The sequence below is a fragment of the Cnephaeus nilssonii genome, assembly GCF_951640355.1.
Source record: "Cnephaeus nilssonii genome assembly, chromosome: 14".
Lineage (NCBI taxonomy): Eukaryota > Metazoa > Chordata > Mammalia > Chiroptera > Vespertilionidae > Cnephaeus > Cnephaeus nilssonii.
Genome location: NC_137085.1, coordinates 55,334,873 through 55,360,646, shown reverse-complemented (window position 1 = coordinate 55,360,646; position 25,774 = coordinate 55,334,873). Strand labels below are relative to the sequence as shown.

The 25,774-nt window shown below is 39.4% G+C and overlaps 1 protein-coding gene across 7 annotated transcripts in view; it reads left to right on the top strand.

Annotated features, from left to right (window-relative positions):
* The window catches only part of MPDZ (multiple PDZ domain crumbs cell polarity complex component), a 179,160-nt gene that overhangs the window by 114,905 nt on the left and 38,481 nt on the right, over nt 1–25,774 (top strand). For 6 of the 7 annotated variants that reach the window (XM_079790095.1, XM_079790093.1, XM_079790092.1 and 3 more), the window contains 5 exons: nt 2,801–2,999; nt 10,135–10,239; nt 14,966–15,058; nt 20,531–20,708; nt 23,420–23,530. In XM_079790095.1, coding sequence (XP_079646221.1) covers nt 2,801–2,999; nt 10,135–10,239; nt 14,966–15,058; nt 20,531–20,708; nt 23,420–23,530 — 686 coding nt within the window. The remainder of the gene's footprint in view (nt 1–2,800; nt 3,000–10,134; nt 10,240–14,965; nt 15,059–20,530; nt 20,709–23,419; nt 23,531–25,774) is intronic. The other variant, XM_079790094.1, reaches the window with a different exon arrangement.

Sequence of the window (25,774 nt, the reverse complement as noted above, 5' to 3'; positions counted from 1 at the left end):
GGGGCAATCGGGAAGGCAGGCAGGCGAGCAGTTGGGAGCCAGCAGTCCTGGATTGTGAGAGGGATGTCTGACTGCCCGTTTAGGCCCGATCCTGGACAACACTCTGCATTCAGAGCACCTGTTCTAACATCCTACATCCTACTTTCCATCGGAGAGCACTAGGGACAGAGCTGAGTCACATGATAGCTTAACTTGAAAGAAAAAAAAGAACAAATGTGCTCTGCCTCAATAGAGCTTTAGTTATTAAAATTAGGATTTCATTTTTACGGAAAGTTTCCTTTGCCCAACTCTGAAGGCTGTACTTTGTTGGGCACTTTGGGCCGGGCACTTTGAAAGGTATTCTACATAAGTTTTTATTATGTATTTATTTTCTCATTTAATACAACCCTAAGAATAGGCATTATCCCCATTTTACAGATGAGTAAAATGATACAATGAGGCCTAGTGTGAGGTTAAGTCAGTGGCCCGAGGCCACACTGACTAGAAGTGGTGGAACTCAGATTTGGAACCCGTTCTCTAGTTCTACAGTATGTGATTTAGGCTATTCCTACTATACTCCCTCCCAGAAGAAATTGGGAGATCTTATAACTTACAATCAAAATCTAGTTAGTGGATATTACCTTGAAGTTGTTGAACCCTGAAAATGATCATTTGGTGAAAGGAAAATACAAGCTGAGATAACTGATGTCTATCTCTTGGTTTATGACAGCCTTAATAGCCGTTGGAGTTGGAAGTTAAAGATGCTATTAAAAATGAAGTTAGAGGTCATGTTGACCATAACTCATGATGTTTGCCCCAAATTTGTGGCTTGCTCTGTTGTAGAGTGTGTGGTGCTAGTGAGAACAAGATGATGCGTTGGGGCCCCAGTACGGGCCACTGAGTGAAATTTTGTTTTATAGCCACACATTTCGATGTCACTGTAGTACTTCGGTGGAGCTTAGTGGGAAGGGTGGCAGCATCAGAGCAAACTAGAGAACCTGTTGAAACATTTCAAAGCCAGCCTCTTTGCTCATAAGAGACCCACTTGGGATGAAACAGCGTCTAAACATGTTTGTTGGCTTATGATCAACAGCGATGTTTCCTTCATGACAATGCATTTAAAAATCATTATTGTGAGTCTTAAAAGAATATTTTTGAATTCAGAAAATGATATCTAATAGCCTGGGTTCCCCATATCCAGGCATGAAATCTCAGGCTATAAGCAAATTGTAGTCAGGGTTGTTCTTTCAAAATATTTAAAAAATATATCTAATTTGGTATAATTAGAATTAATCTTTAGACAGAAAGTATTACTTTGTTTTTTTGTGGGTTTTTTCCAAAATAAATAATTAAAGAGGGAATTTGTGACTTCCCTCAGAAAAAAAAGTTTTTATAAGTACTCTTCTTACCTGGCTTAGTTACATTATCTTGTTTTGGAAGGAACTTTTAGCACTTGATTGAAGTGAATTAACATTATTTTATGTAATGTGTTAACGTAATTTAAAAGGTTTTATATTTTTGAAGGAGTAGAGTGAGTGTAGGATGACAAGGGATTATAAATTCGGGTGAGGCTTGTTGTGAATGTCATTTTTGAGGAAGTGATAGTGAAGTGAGGAGTTAGCTGTGCAGGAGCTGCTGAGAGAGGCTGGCAGTCCCTCTGAAATGGGGACAGACCAGGTGAATTTCTGAAGCGTAGTTGCTGGAACACAGGGAGGCAAGGAGGACATTGAACAAGGAAGGGTGCATGTTCAGAGGGTCAGGCCACTAGACCCAAAGACTGTGCAAGTAGGCTGTATGTTAGCATTACAGTAGGTTATTAAAGGGTTGTTACCAAGGGAGTGGTGTGATTTGTCATCTCTGTCTGCTGAGAAAAATGCACTCGAAGCCAGGAGACCAAACAGAAGGCTGTTTTGAAAAGTGAGGCAAGAGAAAGTGCTAGCCTCGTCTAGAGTTAGTAAGGAAATGGAGAAAGATGAATGGATTCAGGATAAGTTCTCGAGTCAGAAATAACAGGACTTGGTGATGGATTAAGTATAAAGGGAGAGAAAGAGGTAGGAATCAAGATTGATTTCAACATGTCTGCTTTAAGCAATGGAGAGCAGTATTGTGGTATCAACCTCAAAAAGGGGAAGACATGGAGAAAGAAGGGGAGGTCGAAGCTTGGGAATTCAACTGGATGCATACTAAGGTTGCATTTCCTGTTATGCATCCAGGGAGCATGTCAGGAGGGCAATTAAATATCTAGATCTGGAGCTTACAGAAATTCAGATTTGGAGATAAAATGGGAGTAGATTAGTATTAAGTTCACATCAGCTTAGTTCAACAGGCACTATGATAGGCACTGAGGATAGGATTTAATACAACCTTCTTGATGTTAGGAATTCTGTTACACTTTTTAATCTCAAGCCACCAACATAGTATTTGGCACATAGTAAGCATATAAGAAGTCTATACTGAATGAACAAATGATTTGGGAATAAAGTAGTAGCACAGAGTTTCTTGATGTATTGAACTAATTTTCCATTCATGGTCCTGTTTTTTATTCTCTTATACATATAAGATGGACTCCCATTGTGAAATTGATTTGATATTGTGAAATCATGCCCCCTGGGAGAGCTTTCTACATTAGGGGTAACACACAACACGTCAGTTCGCCTAAAATACATTCCCTCCAGTGTAGGCCTGTGTATCTTTAATTTTGATTATTTTTTATTGGCTTGAAAAACTAGTGCTAATTCATAGGGATTTATGTGACTTTCAAATTAAAGTGAATTTGAAAGTCACAAATTTAATCCACGTCTGTGTTCCTCCATTACCATAGGGATGACAGTAAGCGCTAACAAAGATGGCTTGGGGGTGATTGTCCGAAGCATTATTCATGGAGGTGCCATTAGTAGAGATGGCCGGATTGCCGTTGGGGACTGCATCTTGTCTATTAATGAAGAATCTACTATCAGTTTAACCAACGCCCAGGCACGAGCCATGTTGAGAAGACATTCCCTCATTGGGCCTGACATTAAGTAAGTATCATTGGGACCCCACTTTGGCTTGGGAAATTCAGGAATTTCAGTTCATTAATCAGAGGTGTTTTTTTTTTCCCTCCAAATATATTTCTGTTAGATATACAAAAACTACATAATTACTTAATATAAATCACTTACGGATTTGACTATTCCTGAATAGTTCTTGATTTTCGATCGTTTTTAAGATAACGGTGTTGAAATATTTTAGGACTGCGCATGCATGCCCCGCACTCCCAGCTCCTGGATGGGTGGCTGTTTGCAGGAGGACGCTGCCCCTTCCTGTGGGGGCAGCTGTGGGCATGAGGACACAGCGCTATGTGTGAGGGCTGCAGGCCATAATGGACAGCAAAAGTTTAAAGGCCGCCCGCCAGGGGCTGCGGTTCAGACCCAGGTGGAGATTCCAGAGAGGATGTGCAGTGGTCTTAATGAAAGACAGACAGGAGTAGCACCCGGGAGCCGTGGGAGGGCGGCGCCCAGGGCAGCCACATGCTGCTCGTGTTCCGCGGTTCCATGGGGCAGCTGCAGCGAGGATGCATGTGCCTGTTCCAGCACATTCCCATGTCTGAGAGCAACTTCGTCCAGGTCAGCAAGAGAGAAGGAGTGATCGATGTGCACACAGTGTGCGAATGGTCACTGTGGGCACCGCATGTACCAGCCTCAGCTCCCAGTGCTGATGTCCTGCTGCTGGCACCACCTGGTGTCAGCTGTGCAGTTGTGCCAAACATGGCCACAACCAGGGAAGGGGACTCAAGTTAGCCAAGAGCTTGGAGCCGACCAGGCTGCCTCCTTTGAAGTCTGTAAAGATGTCCATCTGCCATCATGAAGGAAAACAGCTCCTTGTACTGGCCGCTCTTTTTACCTATAATTATGCCCCCTTCAGATGCAAAGGAAGAATCAGTTTGCACACTGGGAAGACTTGGTGTTCTTTCTGAGACCCCCAGTGGAGGCTTACAGTGGTACTCATGCCCTCCCAGCTTGTGATATGATGCACATACCTGTGTTGGAGGCAGAAGACAGGAAGAGTCCAGTGACCATGACCTGGTCAGTGTCTGGAGCCTTCCCGTGGTCGCTGAGGTGTCTGGGGCCATCTCTCTCGCTTATGCTAGTGGGGAAGGAGTCCAACAATATGCTTCATGCGAACACTCTGTGCTCAGGGACTCGCTGTCTTTCCTAACCCTGCACCGGCAGGGCCTGACCAGGGTGCAGTACCAGGGGCAGCAGCAGTAACACCCTGCACAGTGTGAGTGTGGTTGTAGGAGGGAGATGACTAGCGTACCTATTGCAGAGACCTTAGAAAGTCCAAGAGCTGGACCCTGCATCTCAGCCTGGCTGAGTAAAGACAGTGGAAGTGAACAGAATGGAGGCCAGAGAGTCTGCCAGCACCGAGCTGAAGCCCTTAGGAAGAGATAGGAAACGGAGAACACTCCCACCCGAAAGGCTCTCCCATTCTGGTAGGATATGAGAGGACAAGTCAATCCTAAGATCCCATGGAACCCCTCAGGGAGATCGAAAGGAGACGGACCAGAACAGCCCAGCAGTACAGCAGCCTCAGCATCACCCAGAAGGGCTCTGATTTATCTCAAACAATTGGAGGGGAGCTGACCTACAACTAGTATTGGGGGCATACTCCAGAGATCCTTTCCCTAGTCCTCCCCCCGCCACCCTGCAGCTCCCCTAGAATAGGAGGGAGCACTCTTTCCATTCCTGGAAGTCCTGCCTATCAGCTGGAATGGGTCTCCAGTGTATGATCCACCCTCCTCTTTTAAGAAGGGGAAACTTAACTTTTCTCAAGTGAGTCACTTCTTTAATTTCTTGAAATAAATAAATACCTGCTATTAAAAAAATATTTTAAAACAATGTTGCTTTCTCTTTTTAATTTTACTTTTTAAATGATTTTTGCAAAAACCTTAGATAAGAGATATTTAAGACATCTCTCACAGAACAGGAGGGTCCACTCTTAAAATCTTATAAAGACGTTTTGATTGGCCCTCCATATAAGGAATTGTGCACTACCTATTTGACCTGTATGGATCCTAGAACTAAGCCGGTTGTTTGAAGGCCAGTAATGGGCAAGACCCTATAGAACAGTGCCAGTCGGAGCAGTAATTTACCTGTGCTGAACCTCATGAGCCAAGAGAATTCACCAATATGTTGATCGAGTCTGAATGTAGGTCATGTAGGATATTCTTTGAGGAAGTGCTTAAAATGTCCCATCATCCCATAATGTGCCCAATGCACGTTATATATGTAGTTTGGTTTTTAAGGCATTAAACATTTCCTGAACCAACATAAAATTAGTTCACGGTTTTATTGTCGTTCCTCTTCCATGTAACAGCTTGACTTTTCCCTGTAGCATTAACCATTGGATATTTGTATGTATTGTATAAGGGATAAACTAGTAAAATAAGATCTCAGGGAAAGATTGCTGACCTTAAATTAATGTAATTGTTACTGTTAGGGGAGACTTTTTTTGTATGAATGCTATTTTATTGACTTCATTCTGTATTATTCTTTTGCAAAGTACATATTGCTAGAGCTTAGGTAAGAAAAACAATATTTACAATATGGTTTTCATTATGCCTTCAATAAAAAGTAGAAAAATATATATTGTTTGGAGTAGATTCTTCTCTCATAAAAAATGTATTATTTTCAGGCAGAATTTCACTAATGGGCTTTCATATTTTTGTATGTCTTTTGATGTTTATTTTATGGAAGGAGATCCTGTGACTATTCCATAATTATCTTATTAATAGCATGAATGCAAGTAAACATCATTTAAAAATCAGTGTCTCTCTACTCAGAAAAAAAAGAGAAACAGTAGTACTTTTCTCATCATTTGTGGTCCAGTGTCCATTTCTCTTGTTTAAAAGATAAATGGTATGGACTCTATGGCAGAGGTTTAGCTTATACAGTTTATATGCAGCATCAAATGCAGATGGCCTGGTAACTGATCACTTGATTTATTGTGTGACAGTGCCCCGTTGAGCTTGGAGCACTGATGCAGAGCTCTTAGTGCCATAATTGGTGCTTGGTTCTAGCCTTTTCCTCCATTCTAATTTACTGAAGATCTTCAAAGGTAGCCCAAAAATGAGACCATTGTGACATTGATTGGGCATAAGTCATGCATTTATCCTGTTCCAGAAAAAGTATTCAGTACGTTTTCAACTCCAAAAGTCTTCTTTCTCCTTTTCTCATGTTTATTGCTGTTGTTTGTTTTGTTTGTGTGTGTGTGTGTATGTTTGTTTTCCCACCCTTTGACTCAACACCAGAATTTACTCTTTCATGTGGACAGCAGCATGATGATGACCTTGAGGGATGTCTAGAGAGCTAGCTTTATAAATACTTGCTTTGAGATTCCAGGAGGCAAAAATGTACTGTGGTATCTTATAATAAAAAACAAAAAATAAGAAAAATCCCACAGCCTTCCCTCCTCTGGAAATCAGTCAGTAAATCAACCAGTTAATTGATCCCTTTCTCACATACACACACACACACACTCTCCCAAATATACCAACATGAGACTTTGATTTCTTCTCGAGTGTCCTACTGTAGCTATGATTCAGATGGTCATGGTTTGACCATTGGGTGAATGGTGGAAAGAAATTAGAATCATATAATCCTTTTTCAGGAAAAACAAGTGCTAAATGATAAAACAAATCTCCCTTCAGTCTGGCCAGGGCTGAGCAGCATGTTCCATGCATTTTGCATGAAGTGTTTTTGGCCGTGTGCCTTCCAGATCTCTTGCTTTCATGAGCTAAGGGTTTAGAATTACCTTGAAAGCTATGAGTAATCCTCCCAAAAGGAAAGTCTAGGCCTCCATTACTCTGAATGGAACCATGCATTGCCTCTGGCTAATTACGCTTTGTAGTCTTTGCCTGGATTTAGGCTCCATTCCTGTTTCTTCCCCTTTACTTCTTGTTATGAATTTAGCTTAATCTGGGGTGGTGGTAGAGAAGTGTATTGGAGGGACTCAAAAAAAAAAAAAAAAGACTTACTGGTTCAGGTACATGTCTGATTGGTTTTAGGAAAAGCATTGCTTGTTGAGACAGTGCACCGGGTTTCTTTTTTACCTTTTACGATAGAGAGCTAGGAACATGGTGACTGTGCTTTCGTGCATGCCTGGGTAGCTAATTTGAGTTTCAAGAGTTCAAGAACAGCCAGTTTAAGTTCCAGGTTCCATTATTTTCTATGGAAAACCAGATGTGAAGCCTCACCAGAATGCATTCTGTTTCACTTCTCACTCCACCTTGCCAGGAGCTCTTATATTTCTGTAATAATAGCCAGGGTTTTGCGCCTAGCAGCAGCTGCTGGTAACATCTGCCAGATAATTACTGAGCGGAATCAGAATTCACCTGCCTTAACCTAAAGTGTGGGATGAATTCCTGATCAAGGAATAAAAGATTGATTGCAGTTACATTTTCCCATGCTTGTTAATAATCATTGCTATAGACACCAGTAGAGAGCAGATGCTTTTCTGGGGGAGGTGTAGATGGGGAGGGAGCTGGAAAGGGGAAAAACAACCAGGAGCACCCACTTTTAACTACATATGTATGCATCGCATATTCAGCACAAGACACTGACATTTGTTAACACCATTGTAAAAAGATGCCGCGGCGTATGCTTCACATTCTAGATTTTCTACAGCACCTGCTGACGATTGAGCCCCTTTTTATGTGTGAGTATTGGTGATTCAAAAAGCTCATTATGGCTGTGTGTTACAACTTGTCTGTGAAAACCGTTTCATGCTTTTGTACCATCCCGATGCAGGGATAGAGCCAGGCATAGATTCAGGGTATACATTTTGGCTTCTTTTTTCCTTCATTTTATATAAGGACATAAATTACAACAGAGCTATGGGTTTGTTACAGTTTCACATTGCACTGGTGCTTGTAAACCTATTTGAAAATCACATTTTCCAACTACTAAGATTTTAAGCTCCTTTGTCAGGGGTGATCCTGCTGCATGTGCAGGCACAGGCTCTGGGTTAAGAGCCGTATCACATTTCGGCATCACGAATGTTACTGTTTTTTCTTCCACTCCAGGTCTAACCAAAGATTAGTTTACATGTAGGAATTTTTAACATAACTCTCAAATTCGCAGTTTCTGTGTTATTTGCACAGTTCCTAATTTAGTTTCGGTGATTTGCTCTGTATGTGCCGTTGCATTATGGGATGCTTGTTCTGGTGGCCAGGCTGTGTTTATCAGGCTAAATATTCATGAAAACTGCCTTCTTTAACCTTTCTCACTGTTACCTAAAATATGAGAAAAATGTTTGTAAAGCTCCCCATCCCTCACCCTTTGAAAACCATCATCTTTGAACAAGTATAGAGGAAAAGTCATTTCAATATTGTTTAGTATAGGAATATATTTTTCTTCGCAAACCAGTTAAACATTAAATACTTTGTACTGATTATCATTATTTCACCATTGTGTTCTAACTCTGCCCCCTTCCTGGCTGTTTTTCTAAATGTTTTAGTTATATGTGATTGATTATATGGAATCTTCAGAAATAATACCAGTTTTCTTGAATAGACTTTGCGGGTTTGGGATTTTATGTTTATCTTTATTTTTTATGTAAACTACAATCAGGCTTCTTTTCCAGTACCAGGTGTTTTGAATTCCTAACTTATTGTTTTTTGAAGGGCTAAATGTAAATTTTACTGTTGAGTATATTTTAATCCACAGAGAAGGTGATTTTATAGATTAAGTTGGGTCAGAATTAGAGCACCTCTCTTTCACCCAGGCCAGTCCTCAACCCAGTGACGTGTGCTTTCTGCTCGAGTTTTTCATCCTCCAGGTAAAAGTGTCATGAGAGATTTCCAAGGGCCCCTGGATTGTGATCAGCTGTGACGAGGCTCACTGATGCCCTGCTAGAACGCTGCCTTACATGCATATTATGCCTCTAGTTTACAGGAGCCTCATAAAAAAGGGTGTCCTTTTTGTGATGGAGAATACGGGATTGAGTGGTATGATTTACGCTCCATCACGCTCCTGATGAGCAGCAGCACTGCGTCTCCTGACTCCAGATCTCGGTCACCTCACAGAGTGAGGTCACTTTTTATAGAATAACCGCTATGTCTGAAATTATATGCTTTCCTACTCAGTAATTATGACATTGATGTAATTCATCTTTTATTACAACATGAAAGACAGTGCTTTCATCCTGCGCTCTGGTGCTGAGATTTTATATGTACTGCCTTTATGGGTGGGTTATGGAGAGCTAGTTTAATCGTCTTTATGATTTTTATATATTCTTTTAGTTGTGCAAACATGCTGAACTGGCTTCAAATGCATTATTTCTCTTGCCTTTTCATTAATTTGAGGATCTTGGAACAGCCTACTTAAGGGTATCAACTACAAAACCTTCTAGGACAGCAGTCAACTTGAATTTTCAAACGTCATTTTCTGGACGTTATAGTTGTGGTCAGCGTCTGACTCAGTGCCTTCCACATCATGGGCTTTCACCCAGGACTTGTTGAACTAGGAAGTGATTGTTCAAGTGTACACACGAGGCTTTCCTCTGAAACCACAATGAGCTCATAAGGAGATGCTACAAATTAGTAAGAGCGTCTTTCCATAAAGCTACAATCTTAGCTTCAGACTGGGAGAGTTCATAACTTAACAGAGCTAAATGCTTGTTAATACCCATAATTAATTCTGTATTGTGTGAGACTATAAAGTTATTTACATAAAATAATATAAAAACTCGGTATTTTAATAGTGTATGGCTAATTTGTTTCTGCTGAGGATACCAAGAATCTTTGGATGAAATCAATGTTATTACTGACAATCATCTTCCTAAGAATTTATAGATCTTTCTAATTCCAAAAAGTTGTTTTAGCCTTCTCACTTGGGAATATTAATAATGTTGTTTTTTCCTCACCCATATGATTCTTGGAAAGCACCTAGTTTATCAGCAGAATTTGAGATTTAATTTCTGTTATTCTTACCTATAGGATTCATTGTCTTTTTTGATGTTTAGATTCTCTGCTGAGTAAGCTGATTAAATGAGTTGTGTGATAAAGCAGGAATAAAGGGGCAGTATAATTTATTTCTGTATTTTGGAAGCTTTTCCTAACAGTTAGCCAAAACTTTGCTTCCCTTTGCTTTCATGGGTTATGTTCTGTTGCAGAATTACTTACGTGCCTGCAGAACATTTGGAAGAGTTTAGAAGAAGCTTGGGACAACAATCTGGAGGAATAATGGCCCTGGATATTTTTTCTCCATACACTGGCAGGTAAATGAGACAGTAAATCTGCTACAATGATGAATGATGTAGGTGGTTATGGAATTTTGAATCTAGAGTCTGGGAGGGCTAGCAATGAAAGAGGATTCTTTTCCTTCTTCACCATTAAGACAATTTTTACCTTTCCCCCCAATTTTTACCTTCTCATTTCCACAACACTGTGGAAAACTTGGAAAATATGTGAAAATTCAAATCAAGAAATTAAAATAATCTCTAATTATTCCACTGAATATGGCACTTTTAACATATTGAGTTTAGAGATTTCACCTTGGTTATGAATATTGTTTCATCAGTTCCTTGGAAGCTACAATTTGTGTAGTATTTTATCATGCTTTTCTCTGTTTTGTATGTATTTTTAAACATCTTCAGACACTTTATTCCTTTTTTTTAACATTCATACAGATTGAGAAACACTTTTAATGGTTATTTTTTATTCTTGGAGAATGTTAAGCTGAACATCTTGGTATATATGCATGTTAGAAAACAGAGTGCATGCCTTTTATTTAGTTTTTCCTCCTCACCAGAGGATATATTTGTATTAATTTTAGAGAGCAAGGAAGGGAGAGTGAGAGAGAAACATTGATGTGAGAAAGAAACATCAATCAGTTGCCTTCCATATGTGCCCTGAGCAGGGATTGAACACACAACCTGGGTATGCTCCCCGGCAGGGAAGTGAATCCATGACCTACTGGTGCACGAGATGATGCTCTAACCAACTGAGCCACACCGGCCAGGGCAAATGTATGCCTTTTCAATGCTCTTGGGACACAATGTATTAAGAACTTCTAAATAATACAGGGAAATGGTGTTTTTTCTTCCCCCCGTAGGAAAGGTAGGAACTAGGTTTGATGCTGCTGCTGAGTTCAGCACAGGGAGAGAAAGAACGTTAATGCTTTTCCAGGAAGAATGTGCTATGTTACACTGTCAGCCGTGGACCCGTTTTTTCAGTTGCATTGGCAGCTGAATACCAGGTTTCTCTTTAAGCATGCTGCAGAGAAGAAATGGCTTTGTATGCATGCTGAGGTCTTCTCCAAAGAGTTCTGTGGTTTCTCTGGGAAGTCAGAACATCCCAGAACACTTGGGGGTGCAGTGACTCTGCAGGCATCACGATATGACATCATAATTTCCTCTGCAAATTGCGCATGACCACAGTAATAAAAGTGTTGAAGGGAAGATATGTGTTTAATAAAGGGAAGGAATGCCTGGCCCTTGGGACCTCAGGCATTTCATGGGAAAAGTGATATTTACTCCACCCTGTCTATACAGAGCTCAGCCACCCTCCACTCTGAATGTCCATCTCAGGGTTAAAGCTGTCTTCCTGATGCTTTTTGCCAGAATGCTACAAGCAGTCACTCCCATATCCCTCTGAAATATCATTTCAAATGGCTTAATTAAAGGATATGCCAAGGTAGCATCGTATTCCTTTAAACGCTGAGGCCTTAGATGCACTCAAATGCGTTAGAGAGCACCACGTTCAGCACTGCTTCCCCAGCACAGACCGGAGAGCGGCCTGCATTGTGCAGCGCGGCCATGGCTGCCTCACTGCAGAGGAAGTATATTTTCTATTAATATAAAGGTGCTCAAAACAAAATGGTCCGCATTTTACACAGTAGGAATCAGCACCAGAGGGAGGTGGAGTGACTTGGCCAAGTTTCACAGTTAATACGTGGCAGAGCCAAGGTTAGAATGTAAGTAGGTAGGCTCCATGTTTTGAACCACTGGATCCAAAGAAAGAATTGCCCAACCCGAGATAAAACTGTGGGCAGCATAGCACGGAGATTCGGAGCTCAGGTTTTATGGCAAAATGGCCTCCTTTACAGTGTGACCTTGTGCCAATTTCTGGCACCTAAATACACAGGTAAAGGGAGCCATCATAGCTGACAGAAATGCCATTAGTATTCAACACCACTCTGGGCTGAGCGAGTGCCGCAGGAGAATGGGTCGTTCTGCTCTTTGGAACACAGGACATGAGAGTCCCCTAGACCGCACTCTGGGCCGAGTGAAGAAGAATCGGCACAGTTACAGGAGCATGTCTGGGGCAGCGAAAGGATTCAAGACTATAGAATCGTTGGAAGAGAATGAGGCTTTTGTTCTGGGATTCAGGATACTAGTCTCCTCATGGCTAATGAGGCATGAGTATGTGAGGCACTGTGTCAGAGTGCTTCTGAGTAGTTCCCACAGCCTAGGTCCAGGGTGAGAAACCTCCCCACCCCCTGGCAGTCACTGAATATTTTAGGACCTCTTTCTAAATTCTTATTCTTGTCTGTCTTCCACAGCTGCTTTTCCTGTCGTATTCTCTCCAGTTATGTTTCCAGAGGGTTAGTCCTCGTTTCCATCTCTCTACCTTGTATCATCTGGATAAAAGCTTCACTCATACTGTCTCATTTTCAGTCAGCATCTTAGCATCATTTTAACCTCCGCCATCCCCAACAGTCCTGCCCGCTGTCAGGCTTAGACTCGCAGAACCCCCGCCTCATGCACAGCCTTGTTCCTCAGTGTGCACAGGAGGGGAATTCACACACACAACAAATGGGCAGGGCCTGTGGGCAGGTAGGCTTCCTTTTAACAGTTGAAAACTGAAAACTTAACATTCAGGTCAAAGAGAAAAATAAGAACTTTGAGTAAAGCCTGGACATTTACTTGCCAGACATGTTGTGAAACACATTCAAACAGAGGGGGATTGTTGGATTAGGCACTTCAGCTCTCACAGTCTAAAGCAGTGATGGCGAACCTATGACACGCGTGTCAGCACTGACACGCGTAGCCATTTCTGATGACACGCGGCTGCTGAGGCGGCCGCATGCTGAGGATGAAACATTTGCTGCTCCTGAGGATGAAACATTTGCGAAATAATCTTTTTTCCTCAAAGTGACACACTACCCGAGTTATGCTCAGTTTTTTGGCGAAGTTTGACACACCAAGCTCAAAAGGTTGCCCATCACTGCTCTAAAGATTCATCTGACAGAGGTCAGTAGTCCTGTCAATGGAGATGGATAAAATTTGAACATACACTGAGTGGCCAGATTATTATGATCTCTGAATGCATAATAATCTGGCAACTCAGTGTATATCCTATATAATAAAAGGCTAGTATGCAAATTGTCCTCTTGACCAGGAGTTCACCAGCAGGCAGGCCAGACAACCGTCCATGTCCCCTCCCCTGGCCAGGCTGGCTGGATCCCACCCATGCACAAATCCATGCACCGGGCCTCTAATATATATATACATACACACACACACACATACATACATATATACATACACACACACACACACACACACACACACACTCACACACACACACTGAATGCCCAGATTATTATGCGTTCAGAGATCATAATAATCTGGCCACTCAGTGTATACTTTCTTTCGATTTTTCCGTTTCTGTAAAAGCCAATTGAAAATCACTTTTGAATCAGAATGTTATAGCCTCTCCTTTCAACTAAACATGTGAGCATGTTTCTCTAAAAATCCAATTTTTACTAACAGTATAGGACACACCATCCTCTGTTGCTCTTACATGTTGCTTGTCTGGACATATTTTGTTATATGCCTGGCATTTGGCAAATCGGAACTCCCACAGAAAGTGAGAAGTGACCCTGAACTCAGGTGCATTGCAGGCTGCTTCCTATGTGAAGTGTTCTGGGTCTCACCCCTCTGATGGGCTGAAGCTGGACCATAAGCACTTCCATCTTTCTTCAACCATAGAAGGGAGCGAATCAGGCCATTCCTGGGAAGCAGAGGCGCTGAACTCCTGAGTGCTGACTGATAAGTTCTTTTAGGGCAGGAGTTGTCAACCAGGGCTGTGCAAGGTCATATAACCCATATGGTGCTTCAGTCTTCCTGCACGTGGTGTATAGTTAAGAAATACTTGTTGAATAGTTGTTTTCTTTAAATTCTGGATTTATCCCCTTCTCATTTTAGTCCTTTATTCTCCCATGTATCATCAGGAAAGAAAGTAGATAAGACTCTTAGTATTCAGCTGTATCTTCAGATTAAGTTATAGATTGTTTCTTTTTTTTTTTTTTACAGTTACTTTTTAATTGAATTTACTAGAGGCCTGGTGCACGAAATTTGTGCACTCAGGGGAGAGGGGTGGTCCCTGAGCCCGGCCTGCACCTTCTCACAGTCCAGGAGCCCTCAGGGGATGTCCGACTACCTAAGCCGGCAGTTGGACATCCTTATCGCTGCCGCAGAGGCGGGAGAGGCTCCCATCACCGCTGCTTGGCTCGGCAGCCATGAGCCCAGCTTCTGGCACTCTTACTACCAGAGGGCAGCTCCTGCATTGAGCATCTGCCCCCTGGTGGTCAGTGCGCGTCATAGCGACCAGTCCTTCAGCTGTTCGGTCGATTTGCATATTAGCCTTTTATTGTATAGGATGGAAGTGACATTGGTTATTAAAATTATACAGGTTTCAGGTATATAATCCTATAGTGCATCATTTTTGTATTATATTGTATGTTTACCACCCCAAGGCAAGTTTCCTTCCATCACTATATATAGATTGATTGTAATATAAAATGTTTTTTTTTTTTTGTGTGTGTGTGTGTGTTTAATTGGGTTTTATTTTCCCCTTAGTGTAAAAATATTGTATACTTATTGGCCAATTATGGTGAAAATAGAAAGCAGTTCTGCCTTTTTTAGCCAAATCAATAAAAGACAGTCTTGCATGGGGTTACTAGGATTTTTGGGTACTCACTGTATAATTCTTTAACAGAGACATTCCAGAATTACCAGAGCGAGAAGAAGGAGAGGGAGAAGAAAGTGAACTTCAAAATGCAGCGTACAGCAATTGGAATCAGCCCAGGCGGTAAGGACTGTTTCTGTCTTCAGCCTACTCAGTGTTTAAAAATAGGGAGGCGTGCTTTCAAGTGCTATATGATAACTTGATACTGTGACATTGGGCAAGTTGTTTAATATTCTTATGTATGTGTACAGTGGAGAAGAGAATATGTATCATGCAGGGTTAGAACTAACATGTATACAAGTGTTTGGCATATATTAGGGATTAAATAAAATTAACTAGAGAAAATTATTCATAGGTGGTTGGAATGGGTATTTTCTGTAGGGTTTAATCTTAAATATACCATCAAATGTTAATTTAAATTTCTCTTGCATTTGTACAAACTATATATTCAAAACGCGTGTGTCAGTAAGCATCTTGTTATCCCATGCTGCTGTTATTCAAACCCATGTTTTGTCTATAATCAAGTTAATGCATAACAGATAAGATGACTTTCCTAAATAGGATCGGATATAACACTATGCATCACTACGCCACATTTTTGTGTTCATGCTAAATCAAATTCAGTTTAATAGAAATTGATTGAGTTCTGATTATAGGCCCAGTCAAGAAGCATATGATTTTGTGACTGACAGGGAAGAATAAGACATATATCCTGCCTTCAGAGAGCTATGATTTTCTTAGGTAGGCAGCATATAGATACACACAAAGTAATGAAAGAAACATGTAAGGTATTTTGCACTAAGTGTAAAATATGGGTAATCATGGGACACTCCCTCTAAGCAGATGTAAAGGTGACCATCACATTGTGCCTTTCCCTTAGTAAATACTTAATCCATATTTTACAGTAGTAAATACTTAATATTTATTCTACAATAATAATACTTATTCTACAAGAGAGAATAATTTCTGCTCTTTAGAGATATAATACAGTTTCATCCTTTTCTTTATTCACAAATGAATATGAAGCAGCAGCCATCACGTTTAAACATTTTCTAGGTTGAGTCACATTTAAAATCTAAAAACACTTAGGTTGCTTTCACAAAAAAACTGTAAGCATTTCCAGCCATTCAAAATGAGTTCTTGATCTGAATTCTTGAAAAGCTGTTTAGCCCATTTAAAAAAAGTCATAGTCTCTCTACATTACCCATAATGAGAATAGAATATAAGTTCTAGATCTGTGGCAAAAATATGAATTATAAGATATTTAGTTTCTTATTTGAGGATGGAAGCAAAAGAAAGTAGATTAAATTATTTTGTAGTTGGTGACCATGATGACAAACTTGAATTTGGTTGGAGGACAATAATCACAGGGAAATAAAAAGTTCGGTTGGACAGTTTTAATAACATTGTGGGAGGAAACTTCGTTTTTAGAAGGCACTGTGCAAAATATTTGGAGTAATCAGAGCTATATTTGAATTCTAACTTTGTCACTTTCTAAGACAAGATTCTAAATCTCTGCTAGGTCTCAGTTACTTCATTTGTAAAATGGGATTAATAAGAGAACCTTTTACATTTTGGAGACAATTCAGTGTGATCATTCATTTAAAATTCTTAGAATGAGTTTCAGTGTTGGCCTTGTCAACAGTCACCATCATCATCATCACTGACAACTAAGCAAATAGAAAGTATTGAACACAGGAATCATTACAAAATATTCTTGTTTTTCTCATTATGAAATATTCTTATGAGAAAGAATTAATGTAACTTCTGGACAGGAATGTTTTTCAATTTTTGTCCTAAATTTTTAACCTTTACATCAGCCTAAGAGAAGTCTGTAAAAGTGGTAGCTACTTTATAGAGAATGTCTGGAGTTTCCATAATTCTTAAAGAAGATACTCTTCTATATTCTTTACAGAAGCATTAGGTACTTTGGGGGCTGGGGGGGAGAGTTCATCAAGTATTATGTTCATACACTACTATGAGGAAACTTACCAAAATAATCAGGACTTTTAGTAAATGAGGAATTAATGTTATGAATATGTTTTATAACATTGGAAACCTGCTGGGACATTTATTCATGCAATCAAAAATTTCCCTTTGTGTGGAAATAGAGAATACTATTTAGCAAAGTGTACATTTTAAAATTGCAAATAAGCTGTGTTCCTGTTTTATTTGGCATGTGATTTTCATTGTCTGTATCAGTTTCCAGCTTGTTTACTTCTCTCTCTCAATCCAGTGTTTTGGAGATCTTTCATGTTGATTCTTGAAGACCTAATTCATTCAGTTTAGTTGCCATGCATTTCAATATGACTATACCATGGTTCACTCCCAGATTGATATTTGAGTAGTTAATAGTTATTTACTACTATAATAATTCTGTGCAGTAAATATATCAATTTCCTTATAGAGGAATTTATCTAGGTATATACCCCAAAGTGGAATTGCTGGCTCATAGATTTAAATGTATTATATGCTTTCCTATAAATTGTCAACTTGTTTTACAAGATGGCTCTATCACATTTTCCTTCTTTTTCCCACTTAAGAGAGTTCCCTTTTCCTCACATCCTTAGTTACTTCATCTTATGGTCATTTAAAAAAAGTTTTTGTCAATCTGATGGGTAGAAAATGGTGCCTTGTCTTAATAAACATGTAAGTATAACAGGATTGAGGTTGTGGAGTTCACATTTACCCATGTGTCATAGGGATTGAATTTTATATATTGCTTAATTACATCATGTCAGGAATCGTAATCATAGTAAGAGAAATAGACTTACTGGTTGTTTAATGTGTGTCAAGCTTTGTTTCATACTTTATATGTTTTCATCAATTTAGTAATCACAGCAACAATCTCATGAAGAGACTCTTACTGGCTCCATTTCACAGATGAGGAAAGCAAGAGAGAGGCTAAGGAGGTTGCGGAGGGCCCACAGTTGTTAGTAGCAAAAAAGCAGGACTTGGACCCAGATAATAATGCTGAGCACATGATAAGCCCTCAATAAGTGTTTGCCGCTGCTGTTATTTTTATTATCAGGACATTATAAAAATCACTTTTTAATTTACACCCACCACAGAGAACCCTAGGAGATATTTTCTTTCATTCTTCCTTTTCTTTTCTCTGTTTCATTTTTTAAGAGAAGAGTTAAGGAAGCCCACGCATGTTCTGGATTCTTAGATATTAAATACAGTGACTAAATTTGCTGACCTCCCTACTTTGCCATTTTACTTTAGGAACCGCTTTAAAGAGACAAGGAAGTGTGTTGGTTTTTGTCTTTCACAGAATTCCTAGACTGAAAGGAGTGATGAAGAGCATGTTAAATAGTTTAAACTATTCCCACAGATTTTATGAGTCAAGGATCATGGCGAGAGCTTTGAAACTAAACAGGTAGAGTCTCTAGGATTATAGATTTCTAGTAAAGAAAAAAAAAGAAACAGAATAAAGCAGTGTCTCATCATCTGACTGACCAGTAGCCAGTCTCTCACTCCACCTGGGGCTCCATTATCCCCTGCCTTTTCTTACTGGGTCCTCTCCCATTCACTGGAGTCCTGGCTCCAACCTCTCCTCCCCCCTGGGAGCCCGTTTGGGCTGTGCGTTCTCCTACTTAATGTCCAGCATTGTCCCCTTTTGCAAGGGGCCGACTGCAGTCTCACTGCCTGTCTCAGAGTTCTCTGCCTGGTGACCGTTTCCTTCCACTTCCCTGAGCTGCTCCCTCATCTTGGCCAAACACCTCTCTGCAAATCAGCTTATTCTTATATCCCAACCTTTTCAGGAGATGTGTACTTTCAGCTCATTCACAGCTCTTAGAGATATTTGCAGTGATTATATATGAGGTCGTGTGTTTATTATGTGAGTAGGGGAAGTGTATTCAAGACAAAAGATGTAGCAAGTGTCAAGGCCCCAGGCAGGAGAGCCTGCCTGCTGAACTGAAGGCACTGCAAGATGCTGTGGTTGCTGGAATGGAGAGGAGGAAGGGAGAGTGGCGGGAGTTGCTTTTATGGAAATGGTAGTGATATCAGTCAGATCAGGTAGGATCTTGTCCGCCACTGTTAGTTACCAGATCTGCCCTGGAAAGAAAAACTTGTACGTACGTCAGCTTCCAACAGAGTGGGTGCAGGAATGTGCTTTCTCTTGATGGCGTTGCTAAGCTTAGAACTGTCTGTTCAGGGGTAGCTGAATTTCTTGATGACTAAATGTCTACAATAATAGACTCCTGAAACATGGTACCTTGGTCTGTGCTCCAGCCTGGAGTGTGTACGTTTGATATTTACTTTAAAAAAATCAGCTTCAGAAATGCATTAGTATTTATCAGACCCCATAAAACAAATAATTGGGAAAGTATTTTAAATGATCTTGTCTTACTACTGGCAAAAGTTTAATAAATTGAGCAAGTAATATTTGGAAAATTAATATATAAAGATATTTTATTCCATTGAATTTAAAAATAGTTATTTTTTTTAACCATTTGAATCATTTTTATAACTCTGCGGATTAGTGACATCAAGTATGTTCCTACTGCTGTGTAACCATTAACACCATCCATCTGTGGAACTATTTTCATCGTAAAATTCAAACTCTGTACCCATTTAATAATTCCCCATTTCCTTCTCCCCCAGCTTGTAGCAACCATCCTTCTTCTTAGGTCCCTAAGGATGTGGATATACTAGGTACATCGCATAAGTGAAATCATTTGTGCTTTATTTCACTTAGCTGGCTTATTTCACTTAGCATGATATGCTCAAGATTAATCTATGTTGTAGGATGTGTCAGAATTTCCTTCCTTTTAAAGACTGAAATAGTTGCAGTTATTTGTATAAACCATTTTTCTTATCTATTCATCTGTACATGGACACTTGGGTTGCTTCTACCTTTTCATTATTGTGAATAAAATTTCCATGAAAGTGGTTGTACAAATATTTCTTTAAGACCATGCTTTGAATTAATTTGGGTATATACCCAGAAGTGGAATTGCTGGATCATATGGTAACTTTATTTTTAATTTTTTGAGGAATGTCCTAGTGGCTACAAGCTTTTACATTGCTGCCAGCAGTGCACAAGGGTACCAATTTCTTCAGTTTCTCTATTTCCTTGTTAGCACAAATTTTCTTTGTTTTTCTTTATAGTAGTCTTACTAGTGGATGTGAGATGCTATCTCAATGTAGTTTTGATTTGCATTTTCCTAATGATTAGTAGTGTTAAGCATCTTTTCATGTACTTATGGGCCATTTGTATATCTTCTTTAGAGAAAGTCTATTCAAGTCCTTTGCCCATTTTTTAATCAGGTTATTTTTGTTCTTGAGTTTTCGGGGTTCTCTATATATTCTAGATATTAATCCCTTATCACATATGAAATTTGCAAATATTTTCTCCTGTTCTGTGGGTTGCCATTTTACTCTAAGTATCATTAGATAAACAAAAGTTTTTAATTTTGTTGAAGTCTGGTTTGGCTATTCTTTTTGTTGTCTTTGCTTTTGGTGTCATTTCTAAAAATTAAAAAAAAAAAAAATTGCCAAATCCAGTGTTATGAACTTGCCCCCTCTGTTTTCTTATTTTTATTTTATTTATTTTTTATATATTAACCTTTTATTTATTTTTTACAGGGTTGAACTTTGGAGAGAACCAAGCAAGTCCTTGGGCATCAGCATTGTTGGTGGACGAGGAATGGGGAGTCGACTAAGCAATGGTGAAGTGATGAGGGGCATTTTCATCAAACATGTTCTTGAAGATAGTCCAGCTGGAAAAAATGGAACCTTGAAACCTGGAGATAGAATAGTCGAGGTACCTTCCACTGAGCTTTCTGAGCTAAAATTGTCCCCCTCTTCCATGCCCTTTACCAAGGAAATCATCACCATTACACTGTTACTTGACCAAACATTAGAGAAAAATGTGTCCGCAGTTAATGCATTTCTTATTTGTTTCTTTCCACCCATAATTGCTCCCTTCAGAATATGGTGACAGACTGATGTTTGAAGGTACAACCTACCAATTTTAAAAACATTGGCCCTGAGATAAAATAAGTTCTGGTTAAAAGAGGAAAGCAAATTTCTTGGGGAAATAATTATTTAATAGTATATACACACACACAAAATATGTTCATCATAATTAAGTTTCCAATGAGATTTTATTCCTAAAAGTACTTTACAGTTATTTCATTCTAAACTTTATTGGATGAAATTTTTTTTCCAAGTGAGCCTTTTTTTGTGCTAAGACCCTGATTACCTTGCATATAAATGCCCCCACCTTAGTCTAAGCACAGATTTTCCTCCTTCTCAGTGCTTTCCATTCATCACTCAGGGCTATGTGTGTGCCCACGCATGTATGCGCCCACATGTTTGCACCCATGCATGTGTGCACAAATATAAGTGTATTTTGTTATATACGAGAGAGAAGCATTTGGTCAAATTGTACCTAATTCTTTAATTCAAATCAAAGTTTAATATTTTAAATACTCTTCCCTCAGGAGTCACTTACTCATTTGCTTAACAAAATATTCCTGGAACAGCTGTTGCATTCCAGGCGCTGTAGCAGGCTCTGGGCATCCCACAGTACACAGGGCACTGTGCCTGCCTGCCTGCCAGGTGGGACAGGCCTGGCAATCAAGTCACTGCAGAGCAGTGTGATAAATGTTTTGATCAGGAAAAGCATGGTTTTAGTGAAGAGGGTAGAGGAAGAGATTCCTGCCCCAGATTTGCTGAGTTGTTAGGATTTACAGAGTAAACTAAAAGAGACAATTTCCAAATGGAAACCGATTGCTTTGCTCTTATAATGACCATTATATTTACTTTATGCAAATGATTGACCCTCATTTTCTAAGTCCATATAGCTTACACATTAAAATGCCTTAATTGTTTAAAAGAAGGTTATACATTAACCATTATTTTAAAATTAGCATTTGGGGGACTTTTTTGTTTATTCCTTGATTGATTGATTATTACTGGGAGAAAGCAAGGGCTATGTATGGTTTTTTTTCCCCTCCTATGACCACTTACAAGGAAGAATGGTGGGTTTTCTCTCTCTTCCTGTGTACTTACTTTCATTAGATGGCATCTTAGCCTTCTTCTAAAGAACTCTTTTTTAGTTGGAATACTACCTAAATTTCCATTTTTAGATTATCACAAGGCAGTTTATATTATGAATACTTCATTATTAAATATCTTTCACCTAAGTAAAAAAGTAAGAAATATTTATAATTATTTCTAGAAAGGATTGATCATAGTTTGCACCAAAATATCGTTTAAATGTATTAAGAATGTTAAAGTATCCCTTTAGAATTGAAAAGGATTTTTGTGTGCGTGGGAAAATACTGAATGCTATTTAGCAGTGGTTTGTTGAGGGCTGTTATGTTTTAGGGCTTTTCTCATAAATAAGATAGCCTTAGGCTTCTGAAATCCTAGGGATTCTATAACATGTTTCTGCTAAGAGTTTCTGAAAATGTATGTAGATTAGATGAGTAGAGACCTGCAAATGATTTCTAAGTAGAGTTCTTTGAACATGAGCAAAGATACTAAATGTCCTGTTAAACTTTCCCACTAATGAGATGTATAGTACTCACAAATACTAACTTTTATTCTATAGAAAGTTAGAAGTCATTTTCAATACCCACTGAAAAAGATGTTAAGTATCATCTAAGTATTAATCTGAGGGAGGTTTTCAATTAAATATATGTATGTGTGTTTTAAATATGATAATGTTCTATGCAGAGATCTAATAATTTTCTTTTTCAGAATTGTGTCCACTCTGATTTTGCTATTTTGTTGTATATACCATATTGTGGTCATTGGAAATGATAAAACTATATAGTATCATAGTTTTCTAACAGGATTAGCATTTGGCCTTTCAAACTGTTTTCCTCCCTCACAAACCATGGTCAACAAAAGGTTAGAAAATAACTTTCATTTCCAAGCTATTTGTATAAGAATGACTAACAAGTAAGCACAATCTCTTGGCTTCTAGCTCCTGTCGTGTCTACTGCAAAGGTTCTTTTGCAAAACTAACCTCACCATAACCTGTAACTTCTGAACGCCAGAATTTTGTTTTTAACTTCAAGCATCCCTGTACAGAGAAAAATACACAATGCATCAGCCACCCTCTTCCCAAACCACTCTGTAATGAATTTGGAAAATATTTGTACAGTGACTTTCATGATGAAGTTAGTACTACTAGGCAGTTCCCTTGTATTATTTCTTTAATTATGCTGATTTATTAAAGGAGCAGCCGAGCAGTGTAAGGAAAGCAGAAGCAGAGCCTGGATTCTAATTCATGATTATTTCAGTTGATTATTGAAGACAGAAATCTGTGTCCAAAGCAAGGGCCCACATGTCTGCTGAACAGATGAAAAGTTCGGAAGCCTCACAGACAGCCTCAATTATTTTTTATTCTGACACTGATTTTCCAGGAGCCTCCCCCAGGGTCCTCAGAACTCCAGACCCACAAACTGTTCTCTTGTTCTGTAGCTTCTTGAAATGTTAAGCTGAGGCCTTCCATTGCAGGTGGATGGGCTGGACCTCAGAGATGCAAGCCATGAGCAAGCTGTGGAAGCCATTCGGAAAGCAGGCAACCCTGTAGTCTTTATGGTACAGAGCATTATAAACAGACCAAGGGTAAGCAAACGCAGAGGGCAAGGGAGGCACATCCCAGCAGTGCTCAACTTGGAATCTAAGGTGTCAAGGGCCAAGTTGTCTCAGGAAGCAAAGAAACCGAGTCTTGAAATCTTAGGAAACTTGTTAAAAGATTGTTTTGCTTGTCTTTTTAATTGAGTTGTTGTGGAAATTTCTTCTACCTTGTTTACTAAGCACTTGAAGTCTGTTTTCAACACACAGGAAGTAGGATTCATTGGTGGCCAATGATATCTAGGTGGACAATTTCATTATAGTCACAGAGTATTTATAAGAGGAAGTGGTGGAGTCTTTTTCAGGTTAGTAGTCTGGGACCTCTCGGGAAGTCCCTTAGAAGCCAGCGAGATTACATTTTCTTTATAAATTTATTTTCTTAGACAGAATTTTTAGTTTATGCGATCCCATGATCACCTGTGAATGATCTTTACTGTATTTGTCTATCCCACTGAACATTAAATTTCCACATGGTGGATGTTTAAACTGTATGTTTCTATACCAGTGACTTCGTAACTACTACCTCCCAGCCCCAATCACTGTATAGCTCTTCATTGCTGTATGGTGGACAGAAACGTACCAACTCACTTTACCATCAGTCATCACAGGTAAAATGGCTTCAAAAATATCTTTTAAAAGCATAAGTGCATTTAGTGAAAGTTGTTGATGGAGACGATACTATGTGAGGCTTTGTGTATTTGATACGCCCTAATGTTGCTGAAGAGGAAAATCATGCCAAGCGTTTAAAACTATTTTTTAATAGTTTTATGCCTTCTTTATGCCTCAGTAAAAAGAAAACTATTTTAAAGTGCAGCGGTTCTTAAATATATTTGGACCGCAACCCCCTTAGAAAGTTCTTCAGAAACATACATGTTCACTGAAGGGCTTGCACACCAATTACTGGAGTTGCCTAGATGTAAGGAAGAATCCCTGACAGGCTGGTTCTCTTTGAGTTACTTTTATTAGCTTTTGGGGTTGGCTGTCTTTAAAAGGAAAATGTCAATATGTGTGAGGGGCGGTAAAAGAATGATCTAAAACTTAAAAAGGGGAATTTTTATAGAAAATACATTGAACTTTTAAAATTCAGGATTTAAGTTATCAATGCCCAGATGACGGTAGAGACGTAGCACACAGCTCTGTGGGTGAGCTTTGTTAGTCCTCTGAGCCGTGGAATAAAGTGACTAGATCTGTCCCACGGTCCCTCCCTTTGTTGCCGAGACAGGTGTAGCGCTGCTCTGGGTGTACTGTAAGGAGTGAGTTTAGTAGTTCTTCATGGAAGCCTTTATCTTCACATCTGCAGTTTTTAATCACTCAGTTGTTTATTGTTCGGTAATAATTATTCATTCAGATAAGAAAATCTGCCAAATGGAGGGCTGCATCATACCGCATTCTTTTCACATGCTATTCAGTTTGTTTAAATAACTATAAATCTTTCTACATTTGTTTCCATTTGTTGTGTTAAACATAGACACAGCATGGTAATGTTGGTAAATGGCTGTTTAAGTTAAAGCTATTTTTTGTGTGGGTGGGTTTTATTCCTTTTTTTTTTGGTTTCACTTTTAATTTCAAACTTCTATGTCATTTAGGACAATACTATAAACTGCTGAATAGGATTCTCCATATTACTTTTTTAAAACTTAAACTACAAACATTTCTTTCAATGCCAGTCACATTTGCTAATGAGCTGGGAAGTGTTTTTTTCTTTCATGCACCTGGAAAATATTCCTGTTTCATTATATGTGGTATAATGATGCCTGATTTTATAGCAATTATTCCAGAATAAATCTTGGGTAGAATGACATATTTACTCAAAAAGGGTTCGGGACATGCTACCCCAAAATATGGCATGTTGGCTCTTGAATATTTTAAGCTAAAGGAATTGGAGAAAAGGCGGTTGCTGGAATGACTGGTTTCCCTTCTCCCCCTGAAGCAGCTTGTAAGGTCCTCAGTGGGAGGTGCCCTTCCTGCCCTGAGAAAGGAGCATCCTTGTCTCCAAGGTGGAGGGATGCTGAGAGGAACCGGAAGGAACTGACGTTGCTGACCTCCCCGCTCCCCCAGTTCACCCCACTTAGCTCTTATTCTTTTGTCCGATGACACTTTCCCTGACCACCCACTCTTCATCCGTCCTAGTACAAGGACACTCGGGTTTACCCTTTCTCGGGTCTTTATTTCCTTCTGAAGGTCCGTGTCCCTTAAAACTTATAATAAATCAGTATGTGTATACTTTTCTCTTGT